General features: G+C 36.2%; 1 protein-coding gene across 1 annotated transcript; it reads left to right on the top strand.

Annotated features, from left to right (window-relative positions):
• Positions 1 to 1,358: 1,358 nt before the first annotated feature.
• Positions 1,359 to 17,812, top strand: LOC113775284 (L-arabinokinase-like). Its single transcript, XM_027320095.1, has 29 exons — positions 1,359 to 1,631; positions 2,800 to 2,907; positions 3,161 to 3,229; positions 3,336 to 3,419; positions 3,667 to 3,743; positions 4,765 to 4,831; positions 6,068 to 6,125; positions 6,400 to 6,467; positions 6,543 to 6,605; positions 6,954 to 7,007; positions 7,108 to 7,210; positions 7,296 to 7,405; positions 7,501 to 7,620; positions 8,259 to 8,315; positions 9,194 to 9,366; positions 9,477 to 9,639; positions 9,893 to 9,976; positions 10,093 to 10,212; positions 11,710 to 11,840; positions 11,924 to 12,005; positions 12,741 to 12,828; positions 13,486 to 13,529; positions 13,635 to 13,730; positions 13,811 to 13,887; positions 15,097 to 15,312; positions 15,401 to 15,566; positions 16,208 to 16,279; positions 16,551 to 16,754; positions 17,429 to 17,812. The coding sequence occupies exons 1-29, from the start codon at positions 1,548 to 1,550 to the stop codon at positions 17,543 to 17,545; spliced, it is 2,955 nt and encodes a 984-aa protein (XP_027175896.1). The 5' UTR covers positions 1,359 to 1,547; the 3' UTR covers positions 17,546 to 17,812.
• Positions 17,813 to 18,030: the final 218 nt, after the last annotated feature.

The following is an 18,030-nucleotide window of genomic DNA, read 5'->3' as shown; positions in this document are numbered from 1 at the left end:
CAACCTTCTAACTCTTTTGACATTAAGATCTAGCTGACAAAAATAAAAATAGAAACATTAGCATTCACTTCGACTAGACTTGGGCATAATCATGAGATTTCTCATGGCTAGATGTTTAGTGAGAACGAGGCAATGAGACCTTAATTTAGGTGAGTTTAAGTTCGAGGGGATCCTAACTTGCCTTTAATTCTACCTCCCTTCGATCTCTAAAACTCTTTTTTTTTTTTTTCCTTTTCTCTAGAACTCTTTTATCAAGATTTTTTTCTTCATCTCTTCCATGGGAGAGAGACCAACTCTGGTCTTTCCCCATGGGAGAAAGTACTCTTGATAGTTTAGATTCTCCTCTCTTAAGATCTTCTAGTGAGAGTTTCTTCTCTCTTAAATTGTTTTAGTGAGAGTTTTATTCTCTTTTGAATATTTTCTTGTGAGAGTTTTTTAGGTTTTTATCTTTGTGAAATTTGAGTTTTTGTAGATTTAGAATCTAGTTTCTCAGATTTGCAATTTCTCCTTTATTGTCAAATCTAAATTTTTTTTTGGACTTGAACTAGTTTTAAATAGATTTTATTGTCAGCAGACATGCACTAATGTATTGGGGTACAGTGATGCATCTGGATGAAAGATATATAGGAATATCAAATTTACCTTTATTTGTATTATTTTCTTAAATCTGTTATATCTATTGATTTTATATTTATATATATTTGTGTCATGTTTGTTTGATATATTTTCTGCTATTAGTACAGATTTAATTGAATGAAATAATCTTTTCTATAAAAAAAAAGTCTGAGGGCAATTTTAGTGGTATGGACGAGTTCATTTCATTGATTGAAAAATCACTAAGAAAAGCAGTGTGTATTTCGCTTAATTTGAAAAATTAAGGAGAAGTGTTGCAATTAAAAGAACAGGGGACCAAACTGGGATAAGGAGATAACTGAGGGAGGTTTATCCTATTTTCCAGTACCAAATATTTTATAATAAAAAGGCAAAATCTAAATTTGGAAAAATGGGTAAAAGCCAAAAAGAAAAAAAGAAAAAAAGGACAGAGTAGAAACTGGCAACGTACTGATGAAAGTGACTCCAGAGCTCAACAACCAAACCAATCTGTGACCATACTCTCCCGCGCTTATTTGGATGTTTCTGATCTTTTAATGTAATAACTTTATCTAAATCTATTGCCCAAAAATAGAAGCAAAAAAACCTTAACAAACAAGAAGATTTTGAATTTACCTCAAAATCTGCTAACCGGATAAAGGATAAACTCAAGCCGATTACAGTCGTAGTTAGGAATGGATAAGAAAGACAAATGTAAGCCACTTTTAGATTACCCAATTGGGCCTATTTTAATGGGATCATTGATTTCTTTCAAAATTAAGTCCATTCAGAGTCAAGACAAGCTGTCAAAAATTTTATATGGTACAAAGGGTGGCCTAACTTGATTGCCATTTTGGGTGGAAAAAAAAATAAAGATACAAAATTGGACTTGGGTTTTTCGTGTTTGAGGTTTTCAAGATCGGTTTTTGAAGAATTCAGGAAATATTCCAGAAGAAATGGGAGGATCACCGAAGAACTCTCTCGTTTTTGCCTATTATGTTACTGGTCATGGATTTGGCCATGCCACTCGTGCTGTTGAGGTATTTGTTACTGTTTACTACAGTTTTCAATACATTTTTTCTAGAAGTTTTGGTATTTTTGGAGGTTTTGTCTGATGGATTTTTGTTGCATTTCGTGTTTGAGTATTTGGGGTTGCTTATTGCTGAAAATGTTCATTGGTGGGAGGGTTTTTTGGGTGGATGATAATGTGGGTTTTGATTTTGGCCAGAAATTAATCCTGTTTATTCAGAAGTTGCAATTCTGGAAGCTTGAGTCATATGATCAGATGGGATTATTGCAACTGGTTTTATTTGGATCCGGACACCATTCAAGGGGGGATTTCGATCTGTGGAATGGACACTATGCATCCTGATTATGGATATGTGGGATATGATCACTGCAATTCATTTTGGGGTTGGTGTAAATTATAAGGGAAAATGGGTTTGTGGGACTATCATGATCTTGAGCTCACACTATGGAAGTGAAACGGGGGTGTACTTCTTGATGGAGTTCCAATGTTGCAAATTCAATGGTAGATACTTAACTGTTAGGGATGTGCAATAGTATTTCAATAAGCAAATCAAGTTGGACGTGCAGTAGTAATCTACTTATCTGAATGTAGAGAGTGGGAAAAAGCCAAATCTTTTTTTAATTTTCTTGTCATGAATCAACCCTGCAAGTGCTTGCTTCTTTTTCTCAGCTGCAGTTTTTCTGGCCAACAGATTTAGACAGGGTCTCTTGTTGTATTGGATAGTAGAGTCCTTGTTAAAAATTTTGATTGGTAGGTTACCAAGTACAGTTCTATATTGAGAGTTTTCTTTTCTTTACTTGTTGAAAAAGATGCACTTATTGTTGTTGTTTTTTTTCGATAAGCAATCTTAATTAATATTGAGACAATTTATTCTTATCCGTATCCTTTTTAAGAAGGCTTCTCATTTGTTTGTGTTAGAACTGCTTGTGTGAATTGACAGTAGAAGCTGATGAATACTGATTCATGGTGAACTTTTAGTATTAAGTCAATAAGGGTTTATAGAGGAATTACTTTATTATGTGCTTTCTTCTGTTGCCAATCTATGAAAAGCAAAACTGGAGTGATTAATTTGCACAATGCAAACTCAGAATGTGTTAACTTGTACATTGTCTAGCGTTCAATTTTATTGTTTTGTTTTGCAAAAACAAAAAAAAAAATCCTGATGTTGCGTTTGACAGGTGGTGCGTAATCTTATACAATCTGGGCATCATGTCCATGTGGTTTCTGGTGCTCCTGAATATGTTTTTACAACTGCAATACAGTCACCCAGGCTTTTCATTCGCAAGGTCAGTAGATTGTGTTGCCAACTCCTCATTAGGTTTTAATTTGCACATATAATGTTTGCTCTTCAGTTAGTAGTTTTCAAGTTGAACTGACAATTTTGTTGTATTTGAATTTACATTATATGGATGGCTCTCTGGAGTAAATTTTTCATACATGACTTGATTATTTGTTCGTGATCTTTCTTAATTATTTTTTGTTTTACCTTTTCTGCCTTATTCTGCAATTCAAGATCTCAAGCTTTTATGAACCTGCCAGGTGCTGTTGGATTCTGGGGCTGTTCAAGCAGATGCTTTGACTGTTGACCGCCTTGCCTCCTTGGAGAAGGTATAATCAACCAATGGAACATTTGTGTTATCCTGTCTGTGCCTTAATTCTTTCCCTCAGAGAGCAAGCAGATTTACTGTTTATTTTCTTGATATGGTAAATGTAGTACATTGAAACAGCAGTTGTGCCACGGGCTTCCATTTTGGCAACAGAAGTAGAGTGGCTGAAATCTATCAAGGCTGACTTGGTGGTAATCTCTTGTTCAGTTTATGGTTAAATACTTGTTGTTTGACATCATTGAAAGGGTATTCCTTTTATCTGAAGTTCATGGTTAAAAGAAACTGTAAGGCAACACAGGTAATGTCAGTGTGTTAATAGACAAAAATAGTTCTCTATGTCACACATTCATGTGGGTTTAAGGTGCCTATTCTGATAGGTTTTAGAAAAGTTTACTTCCTATGAAGCCCCTTTCAGATGGTTTGATTTTGTGCAAATAGGTTTCAGATGTCGTCCCTGTTGCATGTCGTGCTGCTGCAGATGCCGGAATTCATTCAGTTTGTGTAACCAACTTCAGGTACACTTCGGTGTTCTAATGTTTATTTTCAAGAATGGCCTCATTATCAGAGAGGTTTGCCTCATTCAAATCTTAGAGCAATTTTGTGCAGGATTTTTAAGCTATCAGTTTTATATATTTGAGGTTTCCTTAGATAGCAAGTATAAATTCAAAGATGTTTGACTTCCCAATGTGTCTGTCTGTTTGAAGTCCAAATAAATGTAGAGGATGCTTCTGGGAGCACATGGGCGTAACCACAACTGTTGCATCTTGTTAAACAATGGTGCATTTTGCTGCTGTTGATTTGTCGGCTCTTGAGCAATTGCCTCTGTGGTTCATCTACAGCTTATGCTCAAGTTTTTTTGGTTATTTTATTTTGTTTTATTTCTGTTTTAGATTATAATCAACTGAGCTTAGTTTCAAAATTTAACAAGCTGACTTTTAGACTTGAAATTAGAGTCCTTGTTGCCTTCCTGCCTGGGATGCTGGTGGTCATTTTTGAGGATTAAGCTGTAGGGATGGTGCTACATAGTGTTTTATATGTTTGAGAGGATCAGTTTCATATTCTTTCTAAAATGCTGATGTCAAGAAGGAGACATGACTCAACCATAGTTATAGTTTGATTCGTTAGTAGATTTTTGCACGAGTTTCTCTCTGTTTTTTGCCCCCTGCATCATGGTGAGAGATTTTCAGATGCGTCCTGGGTTAATATTCTTTCTTTAGGTCTTCAACCAAGGATTTCTCTCTTCTTCTGTTTTGAATTGTTAGGAATAGAAATGTAATGTGGCAATTCAATGTCTGTTTTGTCGCCTTTATCGCTATTCAGGCATTTCCAATGAGGTGACTGGGCTGTTCGCAACCAACATATATATCTCATAAGCAATGTCAACAGCCATGGTTCTTTTCCCTGGTTGTGATTCAACTTTTGCTTTTAAGTTGTAAAATATGTTGGCAATTGGAGTTTGACTAGTGTATCATCGTCAATTGGCATTAGACAGGACTGTTTTAGGTGTTTATTATATTTTTCGTTTGCTCCTGGCAGTTGGGATTTCATCTATGCTGAGTATGTGATGGCTGCAGGATATACCAACCGTCCAATAATTTGGCAGGTGATTTTAATCTGCATTGGAACTTATCTGCTAAATCTTTCTTTTAAGGGGCATACTGGGGGTCATTTGGGGGGAGGCACAGTAGAGGACAAATATCATTCCCCCAACCAAAGAAAACAAAAGGGAACTCAATAGACCACCTTCCAAATCATTTTAGATTAGTGAGTCATGAAATTCAAATGATCTCTTCTTATTTCCATCTTGGTATTGGCATAGAATGAAAACCCGATTTTCTGTCTGCTTGCAAATGACTATGTACTTGAGAAGTTGAAGAGTGGGTAATGGTCTGGAAAGCTTTAGACTTTACATGCTAAATCCTTTAAGCAAACATCAAAATGGGGCAAGCTTTTCCTGGTTTCCAAAAGCAAAACTGACGAACTAATGGGAGTAATGGAAATCTGTTGGTTTCGTATGTGAATCTGTTGGTGGCATTCAGTGGTCAGATTGGAAGAATAACATTGGAATGCCTAAGCAATCAGGTGTAGAAAAGAAGTTTAAAATGTACTTGCACCAAAATATCTGGCTGTCAATTGTGATTAAACATGTATATGTGAAGTAGAGAAGGTTGCTTGCAATCCTGTAAGAATCTTACGAATGACATAGGATCTAGGAACTACAAGAAGCTTGGAGTTGAGCTGAGTGTGTTTTTGTTTTTCAACAAGCACACAGTTAACACAAAAAGAATCAGCAATATATGTGCAACATTGCAGTGAAACAAATATCACCACTTGTAATAAACTCCTACAGGAAGGTGATATCGATATCCTTGGGAAAGCAAGTGGTCAAATGCCATTCTTGAATCACATGTTGCCTTGATGTAATTTAACTTTTCTCCAGATGTGACAGACCTTACATTGTGTTCACATTATAGGAACTTCAAGTAATTTATATATATATGTGCATGTCATCAGTAACAATGGACTCATATTAAAAACTTTGTTTTTATCAGGGATTTTGTTAATTTATTTCTTATCAAGCATTAGGTTGGTGAAATATCTTTTCCAATTAAGTGTCTTTTGGTTTTGGTAACACTAAATGGATTTATTAGTATTTGCAAAAAGAATTCCGAGATAATTTACTTAAGCTTATCATCTTTGTGCGTGTTTTATGGATATGTTGAGCATAGACGTTTTAATATCTACATTCTTCTTCAATGAGCTTTTGATTAATCTCTTTGTTTATACAAGTATAGTGATCTTGAACCATCTAATTTTACATTCAACCTGACATATGCAGATAGCTGAAGATTATTCTCGTTGTGAATTTCTAATTCGTCTACCTGGATATTGCCCAAGTATGTCCTGTCCATGCAACTTTGTTGCTTTTCATTCGTTCTATATTAGTTTCCTTTACTTTAGTATCTTATAATCAAACATAGTTGGAGTTTCACTCGTTTTCTGATACCGACATTGCATTGTTTGGATCCCAATATTTCATACTTCTTCAAATTGATATCTTGTGTTTTATTTATTGAAGAAAAGGGGAAAAGAGAAACCTTAATCTTCTGTATTAATGTTTTATTGAAGTTAACTTCTGTTATCTCAAATTATGTAAGAAATGATTTTCAGTGCCTGCATTCCGTGATGTTGTTGATGTGCCTCTTGTTGTGAGGAGGCTACACAAATCCCGAGCAGAGGTTTGGCCTTAAATCTGTGCATGTTCATGTTTGCACACCATATGCTGTTGTGTCCTCAAGTATTGCATTTTGTAGGTTAGGAAAGAGCTAGGAATTGGGGACGACAAAAAAGTTCTTCTCTATAATTTTGGTGGGCAGGTAAAGTTAATGTTTTTCGGATTTGTATCTGACATTTCTCCTATTTTGGAATGTAGCCCTGAAATGACTCTGGTTTCCCTATCAAATAATAATATGTTCTTTCCACTTTTCTTGTTCATTTCAGAATTTGAGTTCATGACAACAGTCATGAATGCATCATGCAAATTAAGTAGAAAACTTTTGCAGAGGCTCATCTTTTTCATATCATTATCTGAGTACATCTATGGGATTATTCCTATTCCTTTTTGGAGCACTGACATAGTAGTAAATGATGCCATGTTTCTTAAAAGGTGTTTGGTGCACTCTCAAGCTATTATAACTAATGAGAATTTTGTCTCCTCTTGCCAGCTATCAGGATGGAATCTGAAAGAGGACTATCTACCTTCTGGATGGATATGCTTGGTTAATCTTCTTGAGCATTTGATCAGCTTTTTCCATCTTTTGCACTGTGGTTTAGACATACAGCGTGTGTTTGAAATTCAAGTGCTCTTTGATCATGTAGGTATGTGGTGCTTCTGAAGATCAGGAGCTTCCTGGAAATTTTTTAAAGCTCCCTAAAGATGTATATACACCTGACGTAGTTGCTGCTTCGGACTGCATGCTTGGTAACTTCTTCCAGAATTAGGTTTCTACAATTAGTTTTCTTCTGTGGCAGCTAGACATATTATCTTGTTTCTATTGTCTCCTCAGGTAAAATAGGATATGGCACAGTTAGTGAAGCTCTAGCATATGGAGTGCCATTCATTTTTGTGCGCAGAGATTATTTTAATGAAGAACCATTTTTGAGACATATGCTTGAGGTAAAGTATTATGCTTGCTTATTCTGTAGGCTTGTTTTCTGACAATAAAAAAGATTTGAGCTCATTTCGGAATATCCACCTATCTTGTGAAACAGCACTTTCAGTGTGGTGTTGAGATGATTAGGAGGGATCTTCTCACTGGACACTGGGCCCCATATCTTGAACGTGCTATAACCTTGAAACCCTGCTACAATGGTGGCATTAATGGTGCTGAGGTAGATTCTTTCTTGTTTTACTTATTATTGTAAAGTGGAATGTCACCAAGCATAAAACTGACATATGAAAAGATTGAGTTGTTTCCTCCCTTTTTCCATAAATCTCTTCTAAGTCACAGGTTATTAAATAGCTAATATTCTTGGGTTTGTACGATGTAGACAACCTCATCACTTTCAAAGGCAATTTGTGCCGTCGAAGCGGTTTAATAATGAAATGAAGAAAGGTTTACCTGGACTTTTGATATTGATTATTGAAATAAATGAATACAAAAAGTTCATGTTGAATTCTGGTTTTAGTACATGCAATTGGTAATATATTAGCATATTGAGATATACAGTATTACTGGTTTTTTGAATTCTTTGTGACAAAACGGAAAAGTGATTATAAAAGTTATTTTCACCCTTAATGAAACATGCCCAAGAATTAAGGTTGAAGGTGGAAGTGATTGCTTTCCAATCATGACTATCAGAATTAGCTTGCTTCCAGTGTTCTGGTGCTCTCTCTCTCTCTCTCTCTCTCTCTCTCTCTCTCTCATGTGTTTTCCTTGCTCAGCAATCTGCTCAGGTTTCTTTTACACCTCGTTTTGAAATACCTGGATTAACTGTTGATCTCTTGCTGTTACCTAACGACTCCTCAGGTGGCTGCCAACATACTACAGGATACGGCTTCAGGAAAAAGTCATGCTTCTTGTAAGGTAATGTCTGTTCAACTTAATAACAATCAGACTTTCATTTGTCCAGGTTTACATTTTGGTCAGGTGCGTGGTAGTCACAGTTGTTTGTTCTAAGCTTATTTGAACCTCAGATATGTCCAGTCAATATGGCAATAATCCTGGCAACTGAATCTTTCTTTGCAACCAATATTTGTCAATACCCTGGTTTATACCTCGATTATGGATGATGTACAGTACCTCGATGGTAAAATTCCAATATTTTATCAAAATATCTACCATAGCCTTACATTTTTAGCTTCAGAAAATCAATGAAACAGATACATAAATATATATGGGACTGAGGACATAGTTAACAATTAAAACCCAGTATCAACAGTAAAATGAGCTGTCAATCTGGTCCTTTTGTGTTGCATGCTGTTTGCTTTGCTTGAAACACTTTCCCTATATCCTAGAGTTGGCAGACTATCAGGGAATGTTTTTGAAAATACTTCTAAGAAAGATTTGGGAATTCCAAATCAATACCATGTACATCACCTGTTTAAACAATAATAATAGAGGGGACAAATGGTACAAGACCATTTCTGTCCTACCTTCTTTGATTCACTTTATATGTGTGAGATTTGGCTCCAACTTGGTCAATGTCAATGATAAGAGACACAGCTTTAGATTTATGGACTTATTGAAATCCATTTAAGAATGTAGTACATGCATGTATTACAATGTAGTCAATTGGAGAAGTTAGTATCTAAAAGCAAAATGGTTTTGCTCTTTCTTTAGATCTCTCTTTAGCAAAATGACTTTGTTTGCAAGGTCGCGATGTCCAGAGTCTGAATTGTGTTTGTTGCTGATCATACTTGGAACCTCACAAGGTTTATTCTGCATGCTTTTTCCTGATATAGCCTAGTGGATCGAGGAGGTTGCGAGATGCAATTGTTCTTGGGTATCAGCTTCAGAGAGTTCCTGGTAAAGATATAGCCATCCCTGAGTGGTATGCAGTAGCGCAAAATGAACTAAGTTTTCGAAGTGCATCGCCAAATGATAAATCAAGTCCAGCTATCTCATGTACAAAAGAGTAAATTCCCATCCATTTTCTGGCTTATTCCCTTGTTATCTAATACAATCTGGAGTCTTTGAGATACTTCTAAAATATTGCTTTTTTTTGGTAAATGGGATATGTTGTAGAATTGAAGACTTTGAAATTCTTCATGGAGATCACCATGGTCTGTCAGACACAATAAGTTTCCTTAAGGGTTTGGCAGAATTACGTGCCTTAGCTGATCCTGTGAATCATAACACACACCAGTCCCGCGAGAGCCTGGCTGCTGCAGCACTCTTTAACTGGGAGGTATGGGAAATTTATTTTTCCCACTACTGTATATTTTAGTGAGACAACAAATGAAAATAAATTTAATGTCCTGACGTGGTTTAATTCAATTACAAGTATACAGGTCTGCAGAACTCTTTCACAATAAATGGAGTTTCATGGAATTTTCATTTCTCTAGATTCCTTTATCTCTGTGCTTATTTATACTAATTAGGTCCTCGGAACGTCTTTTGCTTCTTTATGCTCTTGTTTTAGTCAATTTCTGTTTCTACAGGATGAAATATTTGTTGCTAGAGCTCCAGGAAGATTAGATGTAATGGGAGGGATTGCAGACTATTCAGGGAGTCTTGTTCTGCAGGTGGTTTCTGCCATTTGTTTTCCTCCGATATTCGCACTACTAAGCTTTATTCATGTAAAGTTCATTACATCGTCACAGTGTATCCCTAACTGTATTGGATGCTTCTGATTTCTCAGATGCCTATTAGGGAAGCATGCCATGTTGCCATTCAGAGGAATCATCCGAGCAAGCAGAAGTTGTGGAAACATGCACAGGCCAGGCAGCAAAAAGAAGCACCAACCCCTGTAATCCAGATAGTATGTTCATTGATTCTGTTTTACATCATTAGTAGCTCCTTGAATTTTGCATAGGAAAGTTTAAGTGAATTTGCAGTATACCGTTTAATCCTAAGCTAGCTAATTTGGAATGTTTCTTGTGCCCTCCCCCCCCCCCCCCCCCCTTGTCTCTCTTTGAGAGAGAGAGAGATCTTTTATTGCTTGAACTTGCAATGAATATTTTTCTGTATGCTTTTGACCTGTAACATAGTTAAGAGACTGGCCTAAACAACACTAAAATTTTATGTCACTATTAGAGATCTTTTATTGCATTTTCTAACAAAATCATCTGATTTTGGCGGAGATGTGCTTTATTTTTGTTGCAAAAATCTGGCCCCTAGGGAAGTCCTTAAATTGGTTTACGATCTATGTGAGCTGTAGAGCTATTGCTTCATACATTTGTTTCAACCACTGGCTTTTCTTTCCACGTGGCCTTTAACCAATAAGCATCATTGTTAGAAAGTGCTCCCTTTTGTCTTTTTTTAACATATTGTACTTATCCTGTGAATACCATCTAAGTCACGAGAAGAAAAGCATGTTATTTTACTTATCACTTTGTTTTTGTCACATGTCCATTACTTTCTCCGGCAACTCATTTTTTTGAAGATAATCAAATTGGGTGCCTCTTGGATGGGGCCTTTAGTCTTTCCACGAAACCCAAGGACATTTTGACTCTCATATTATTCAAGAAAGAAGAGCTGAACTCACCATTTACTTTCGTGTAATCAGTATTATAATGCAAAGAACTTTTCATGATTCCTCCAATGTATATTAGTGCATGCTACATGGACCTGGCAACAGATGTTGGTTATGATTATGAGCCTATTTGTCTGATTTGTTGATTTTCCAGACCTGTGATATCGGGAAACCACATAATGGCTCAACACGGGTACCTGGGTCTAACTTGTATCCTCAGTTGTAATTGACTTATTAAGTAAATATGACGACAGGAAACCGACTTATTTTAATTTACCACTCATGTTCACAAGTGCATATTTGTTGGTGTGAAAGCATATAAGAGAAGGAAAGAAAAGAGTCATGATAATTAGAGTCAAAATCTTTGACATGCATACATAGTGATTTCAACCAGAAGTAACATATTCCAGCTATTCTCTCTCTGTATTTCTTGTGTTTGTTAACCGTTGAGGAGTCCAAACTTCAAATGAAGTGTGGGACAAAAGATCCAATATCATTACCGGATTTGTATCGTGTCTGAATGGGTGTCGATGGGGAGAAGAGTCCACGAAACATGTCTGTCTCAGACTTTGGATTCTTATTCTGCATGAATCCATCTCTAGTTCATTGGATGTGGTATTGCAAGATTATTTGGTTGCAGATACAAAAAATTATGAATAATCTCCTTTTATTTTGGATTCTTGTTCTTCGTGAATTCATTTCTTGATCATTGGATGTGGTATTGGAAGATTATTTTCTTACAAATACATAAAAAAGTCAATAATCATTACTTGCTGCTTGAAGGTATCGTTAGGATCAGAATTGGGCAATCGTGGACCAACGTTTGACATGGACTTGTCAGGTTTAATAGATAGTGGCAAACCTATATCATATGAAAAAGCACGAAAGTACTTTTCACAGGATCCATCACAGAAGTAAGTGCATTTTCTATCATAGGACTATGTACTTTCATTGTTATCAGTCACCAGTCTCGTCACTTTTCAACAACCCTTTCTAGGTGGGCAGCATATGTTGCAGGTACAATTTTGGTGCTGATGACTGAATTGGGTGTTCGTTTTGAAGACAGTATCAGCATACTGGTATAAATGCTTTTAATTGTTTGTGGATTTCATGTGTATACATTTGATACTAATGTTTCTTGGAAAAATTTATGCAGTCAGCACATGCTTTAGTACCAATGCAAGAAAAAGATTATTTTATTTACTTATTTTAGATAAACAAAAGAATTGATCCAAAGGTATTCATTTGATTGTGGAACACTCTAATAACAGGGATGCCAAACATGCCATCAAATATCTTCCAAGAAATAAAGCAAGGCACCATAAGAAGTAACATGTTAATCACAAACTGGGCTTGTTAGTGCTGCCTGCCAATCCTGTCTTGGCTGCCTGCTGACCCATAAATTATTCACAACAGATTCGTTGATTATGAAGATTTTACAAACTAAGAATAACAGCGTCGGATCATGTTTTGAAGAGCAATAAGCTTTGGTGATAATTGGAGTTGAATTTAGTCCATGTAAAGAAGTTCTATATGTTCCATTTCGTTTTGAATTAAAAATATGGATGTAGCTATCTAGAGGCAGGAAATTAAACAGTAAGAAACACCTAGCAAGAAATTATGCAGAGGGGGTTAATGAGCCAAAATAAATATTAGAAGCAATAAGATGCTGTTAATGGGGATGGGCTTCACTTGCCAAAATAGATGACTCAAGATTTTAATCTCGATCTGGTTTCTCTTAAAAGTTTAAATTTCCTATAGTTTCTAGGTGCTTGAGTTGCACCAATGTATTGCTAACAATAGTTTCCACCCAGGTAAGCTCAGGGGTTCCAGAAGGAAAAGGGGTATCCTCTTCTGCTGCAGTAGAAGTTGCCAGCATGTCGGCTGTTGCAGCTGCTCATGGTATATGCCATTTCAATTTCCTCTTTGATGTAATTTTTGGTGATGAATGCATCCAAGAATTTATGTCCTTATTTTGACTGTACAAACTGTTTTAATTGCTCTTGCTTCTGTTGGGTCTAGTGTAGCTATTACCTATAAGTGGAGTATGGCCATTCAAAAGTAGATGTAGTAAAATTTCAGAATCATCTTAGTCAAAAAGAAATTATAGATATTCATTCTGCACAATTGGCATTTCTATGTACTTAATAATTGATTATAGTGTTGGTGCTGTTAAAGTTCACTTACTTTAGCTGGGTTACATAATTGTCCAAGTGATAGCGTGATACTTCTCTTTTTAATGTTAATACTTTCAATCCCCAAGATTTTGTTCTTTTCCTTAAAGTTTTGTAAAGGCTTAGGTAGGGAAACTTCAATTTTTATAGACAAGTGACTAATAAGGTTAAATTGATGGTTGTAGAAGCTGAAGATGTAAAATGTCACAAATTTGGTTTGCATATTTGGCTGAGGTGGTTCTACAGTATGATTTATGTGTTTATCTGCCACTTACTAAGCTATTAAAATGGCTAACACCCAATCAAAGTACTCATGATTATGCCTGATAAGTTATCCTCATACTTGATAAACATTAATTTTTATGTGTTACACCTATTCTTGCAGGATTGACCATTGCCCCGAGAGATCTTGCTTTGCTTTGCCAGAAGGCATGCTCCTCTAAACTTCCTGTTGTCTGTGTCTTACTTTTGGTTATATATTAGCTTTTATACCACCAATTTTCATTTTAAGTTCCCTCTTCAAGCTTCTAACAGGTAGAGAATCATGTTGTTGGTGCCCCATGTGGAGTGATGGATCAGATGGCTTCTGCATGTGGTGAAGCAAACAAACTTCTGGCAATGGTTTGTCAGGTAAGCATAATCTGGTGTGCAGCTTTTGCATCTTTTATGACAATCCAATTAATTCTAAACCATACATTGTTCCTATGCAGCCTGCTGAGGTACTAGGATTGGTAGAAATCCCGCCCCATATACGTTTTTGGGGGATTGATTCAGGAATACGTCACAGGTGTTGCATCTGAGAATGCTTTCCCTTTGATACCGTCTTGATTTTTTATTCTTGCAATTGGCATTATTATGATATCAAAGGAAAGCACTCAATCTTAGACTTTTTATGTCATGCACAAAAAAACTAGGGTTATTTACCAGAATATTTTAATTTTTGTGGGTTCCCGACTTAGAGAAATTGATTTCTAATTGATTTTGTTTCATTCTTTCTCATTTTTCTTCTTCTTGTGCGTCCTTTGTTGTCAAACTCCAACTCCACTTCTCCACTCCTCCCCCTCAAGTCTTTTGTCCAGTTCTTCCAACCAAACACTCCATTTTGTTTTCATGCAAAACCACCAAGGCCCAACATCTCTACTAGTTCTAGTGTTGTAATCTTCCACTTCCATGGCCCTCATCTCTTCTTGTCGATTTGAATTGTCCCTCTTCTTCTTCTGCTACTTATGGTGTTTGTTGGCTTTGGTTTTCTCCTGCTGACGATGACGAGGATGAGAATTACTTCTGCTTCACTCTATTTTGGCATCTTTATCATCATGATTGTCTGGCCACTGAGATTTGGCCAACACAGCAGATGAAAGAAGGCACCTCTGCATGGTAGTTTGATATGACGTTGATGGTAGTTGTGGTTGCACAGAAGGGGTTTTGGCAGTTAAAGATGCCAGAAGAGGCGTGTTTTAGATGGTGTGCTTTTGTTGCTGCTCTTCCTTTTTATTCTTCTCTTCTCGTGGGTGTGTAGAGGAGATTGGAGAAGGAGAAGAGGAGAAGGAGAGGGAGTAGACCGAGGAGAAAAGGAATAAGATTAGCATAAGACTTAGAAGCAATGGATAAGGAAGAAGTTGATTGTTTTAAAGATAGACGTTAAAGCTGCCGATTGTTTTAGAAGTCAATTTCTCTTTGGGAACCCATGTGAAACCTACAAGGCAAAGCCAAAGTTGTTTGTGCCAAGGCAAAGCTACTTATCAACATATTCTGATTATTTTGCTGAGTCACTTCATAATTGTGGATTTATCCTTCTGACAGATATTCGCCTTTCTCATTTTGTGGAAAAGTATTTGATATTCCTTATGTCATCCTTTTTGTGGTTATTTTGTAGATTTAATATTTGTTGGGGAACTACAATAAAAGGGTCCTTTCAAGATAAATACTCAATAAACCAAGTTAAAGTACCATGTTGGTACAAATGTACCTGAACAAGTTTTTTGTTTTTATGCAGTGTTGGTGGTGCAGATTATGGATCTGTGAGGGTTGGTGCTTTTATGGGTAGGAAGATAGTGAAGTCTACTGCATCTGCACAGATTTCTTGCTTGTTAGAAAATAACTCTTCCCAGCAAGTCAATGGGAACACCTCAGATGAAAGAGAGAAGGATGGAAATAATTTACTTGAAACTGAGGCTTGTCTTGATTACTTGTGCAACCTGTCACCTCATAGGTAACATAGCATCAATAGATTCAATGCTCTTTGGGATTGGTTGTTTGTTTGTTCAGAATCTCATGATACGCTTTTTCCTCAATTTTAGATATGAGGCTTCCTATGTTGATAAGCTTCCAGAGTATTTGCAAGGGCAGGAATTTTTAAATAAGTATGTCAATCATGAAGATTCTGTAACAGTTATAGACAAAAAGCATACCTATGCAGTGAGAGCACCAACCAGGCATCCTATATACGAGAACTTCCGAGTCAAGGTCAGTTTTTATTATACACCATAGATGTTGTATGAGCAGGTATTCCTTGATTGTAATCTTCTAAATTTTGTCCATGTTGATCTAGTAAAGTTCCAGGCTACAGCAATGGAGTCTTAGTCAGAAAAATTTGTAATTACCACCCTTAGGTTCCAAGAACCAGAGTATGGATCTGTGAGGGTTGGTGCTTTTATTGACCACAGTTTATAAGAGATTATGCATTACCAAGAATACAGAACGCCAAAGAAGTTTGCGGCAATTCTTTCTTCTTTTTTCGTTTTTAACTTTAAATTTGCTTTCCTAATTATTATTTTGAAAATGTCTATTCTCTCCCCATCTCCCTTTCTCTCTCTCTCTCACACACACACACATAAAACAATACATTCCATTATGGAATAACACAAATGCACAATGCTGACAACTATCTTTAGAACCAGAACATCAGATTTTAAGTCCGCTTCCCTGCAAATTTTGCCTATGTGCTCATTAATTATCTATATTCTGATGAAATCTTCTGATGAATCCTCTTTTATACATTATTCACTTTGAATTAGTTCAGCAATGCTAGAGATCAACCATTATGATGAAGTTGTCTGATTACGAATTTTGCTCTTGCTGTCACCACTGTGGATTAAAAAATGCAGGCCTTTAAAGGATTATTATCTGCTGCTCCCTCTGACGATCAGCTTTCTTCTCTTGGAGAAATAATGTATCAGGTACTTGACTTTTTTTTTTTTTATCTTTTTCAAAAAACCTATAATCAGATTCTTATCTGAGTTATACATTTTGTGTATTTATATTTACTCTATGCTGTTATGATGGTTCAACGTGAAAATGAACAGTGGTATAAAGAGAAACAATACAGTTTTTCCAGCTCATGATACTCTAAAAATGGACAAAGACAAAAACACAGTCAAGGGCTTTAGTTGAAATTTAAACTATGGCTCCAATTTTTTCTACTTCTAACTGACACAGTGCTATGTACAGTGTCATTACAGCTATAGCCACTGTGGACTTGGGTCGGATGGGACAGATAGGTTGGTGGAATTGGTACAACGACTGCAGCATTCTAAATCGGCAAAATCTGAAATGGGTACCTTGTTCGGGGCAAAAATTACTGGTGGCGGCTCTGGAGGAACAGTTTGCGTTATTGGGAGGAACCTTCTGAGAAGCAGTGAACAAATATTTGAGGTAAATTTATAAAATCTTAATCGTTTACTTATTCTACAGAGATGACCATCTTTTCCTTCCATTTTCTTGTCCCTCAAAAAGTTCACCCTTTGCTTGCTTGTCCTTATGCTGATGTTGGTGTATGTCAATAAATGGTTCTTAAACATTCGTATGATCGAAGAGGTTGTGACTTTACAACTTTGGTTGGGGGCGAGTGCACTATCCATTCGTTATCCCTTCTGCGTATGCTGATGAGTGTGTCTTTAACTTATTGTTATGCGTATCCTTGAATTGAAAGAACTATTGATTATTTTCTGCTCGAGCACTTGCTATCAAATATTTTCATCTTGTTTAAAGAATAGCACTATCGTTTAATGAAATTTAGAGATTGTACTTCTTAAGGATAGATAATGATCTGCATCCTCATATCAACCAAAGACCGAGGAATTTGGATGAATTTCCTTGTAAGCATGAAGCAGAACATCTACCATGTAACCATATGCACTTGATGTCTTTCATTACTTTGAAAGCTACTTGTTTCTTATCTTTTTCTCCCTTCATATTCCTTTTCCTTTTGTGGTAACATTGCCTTGTGAGATATGTGCTCCAAATTCCTAGTCCAATTGTTCAAGGGGTCTCGTAGTATTCTCTGATTATGTTCTAAATTCTTGATGATTTTTCTTTTTCTTATGTAGATTCAACAAAGATACAAAGCTGCCACAGGATTTTTGCCATTTATATTTGAAGGCTCGTCACCTGGGGCAGGAAAATTTGGTTATCTGAAAATTCGTCTCAGATCCCGTTCGCAATAATGCTATTCTTCAGGATTGAGCTTTTCAAGCTCTAAAATAATTGCAGGAAGGGTTATGGCTCAGAACCTTTCAATGCGATTGGAACACTAAATTGCTTCTCCACGGGGGAAGGGATCGGTTGGGTGGTTCGGAGGAAAGGAGTATAAGTGAAAGGTCCCGAGTTCAAGTTCTCCCACATACATTAAGAAAAAAAAACCCTAAAAAAAAATGCTTCTCCATATTGTCATGTCGGTGAATTTGTCTCTTTTTTTTTCCTTTTTTTTTTTTTTTTTTATAGAAGTTCATTCCCTTGATGCTGTCTTAGAAACAAAACAATTTCTACAGTTTTCATCTCTTTTCCAAATTTTAGTTTGGGTTAAAATTATTAAGGAAGGCAGCTTGCAAAGTGCATGGTAAATAAAAGAAAACTAAAAGTGATTCAAGAAACCAAGTGTCTATACCTTTCAGTTTTTTTAGCATTGGATACTTTTCAATTTGATTTCTAG

The sequence above is a fragment of the Coffea eugenioides genome, chromosome 6 (assembly GCF_003713205.1).
Source record: "Coffea eugenioides isolate CCC68of chromosome 6, Ceug_1.0, whole genome shotgun sequence".
In the NCBI taxonomy this organism is placed as follows: Eukaryota; Viridiplantae; Streptophyta; class Magnoliopsida; order Gentianales; family Rubiaceae; genus Coffea; species Coffea eugenioides.
This window is presented reverse-complemented; position numbering and strand designations above follow the sequence as displayed.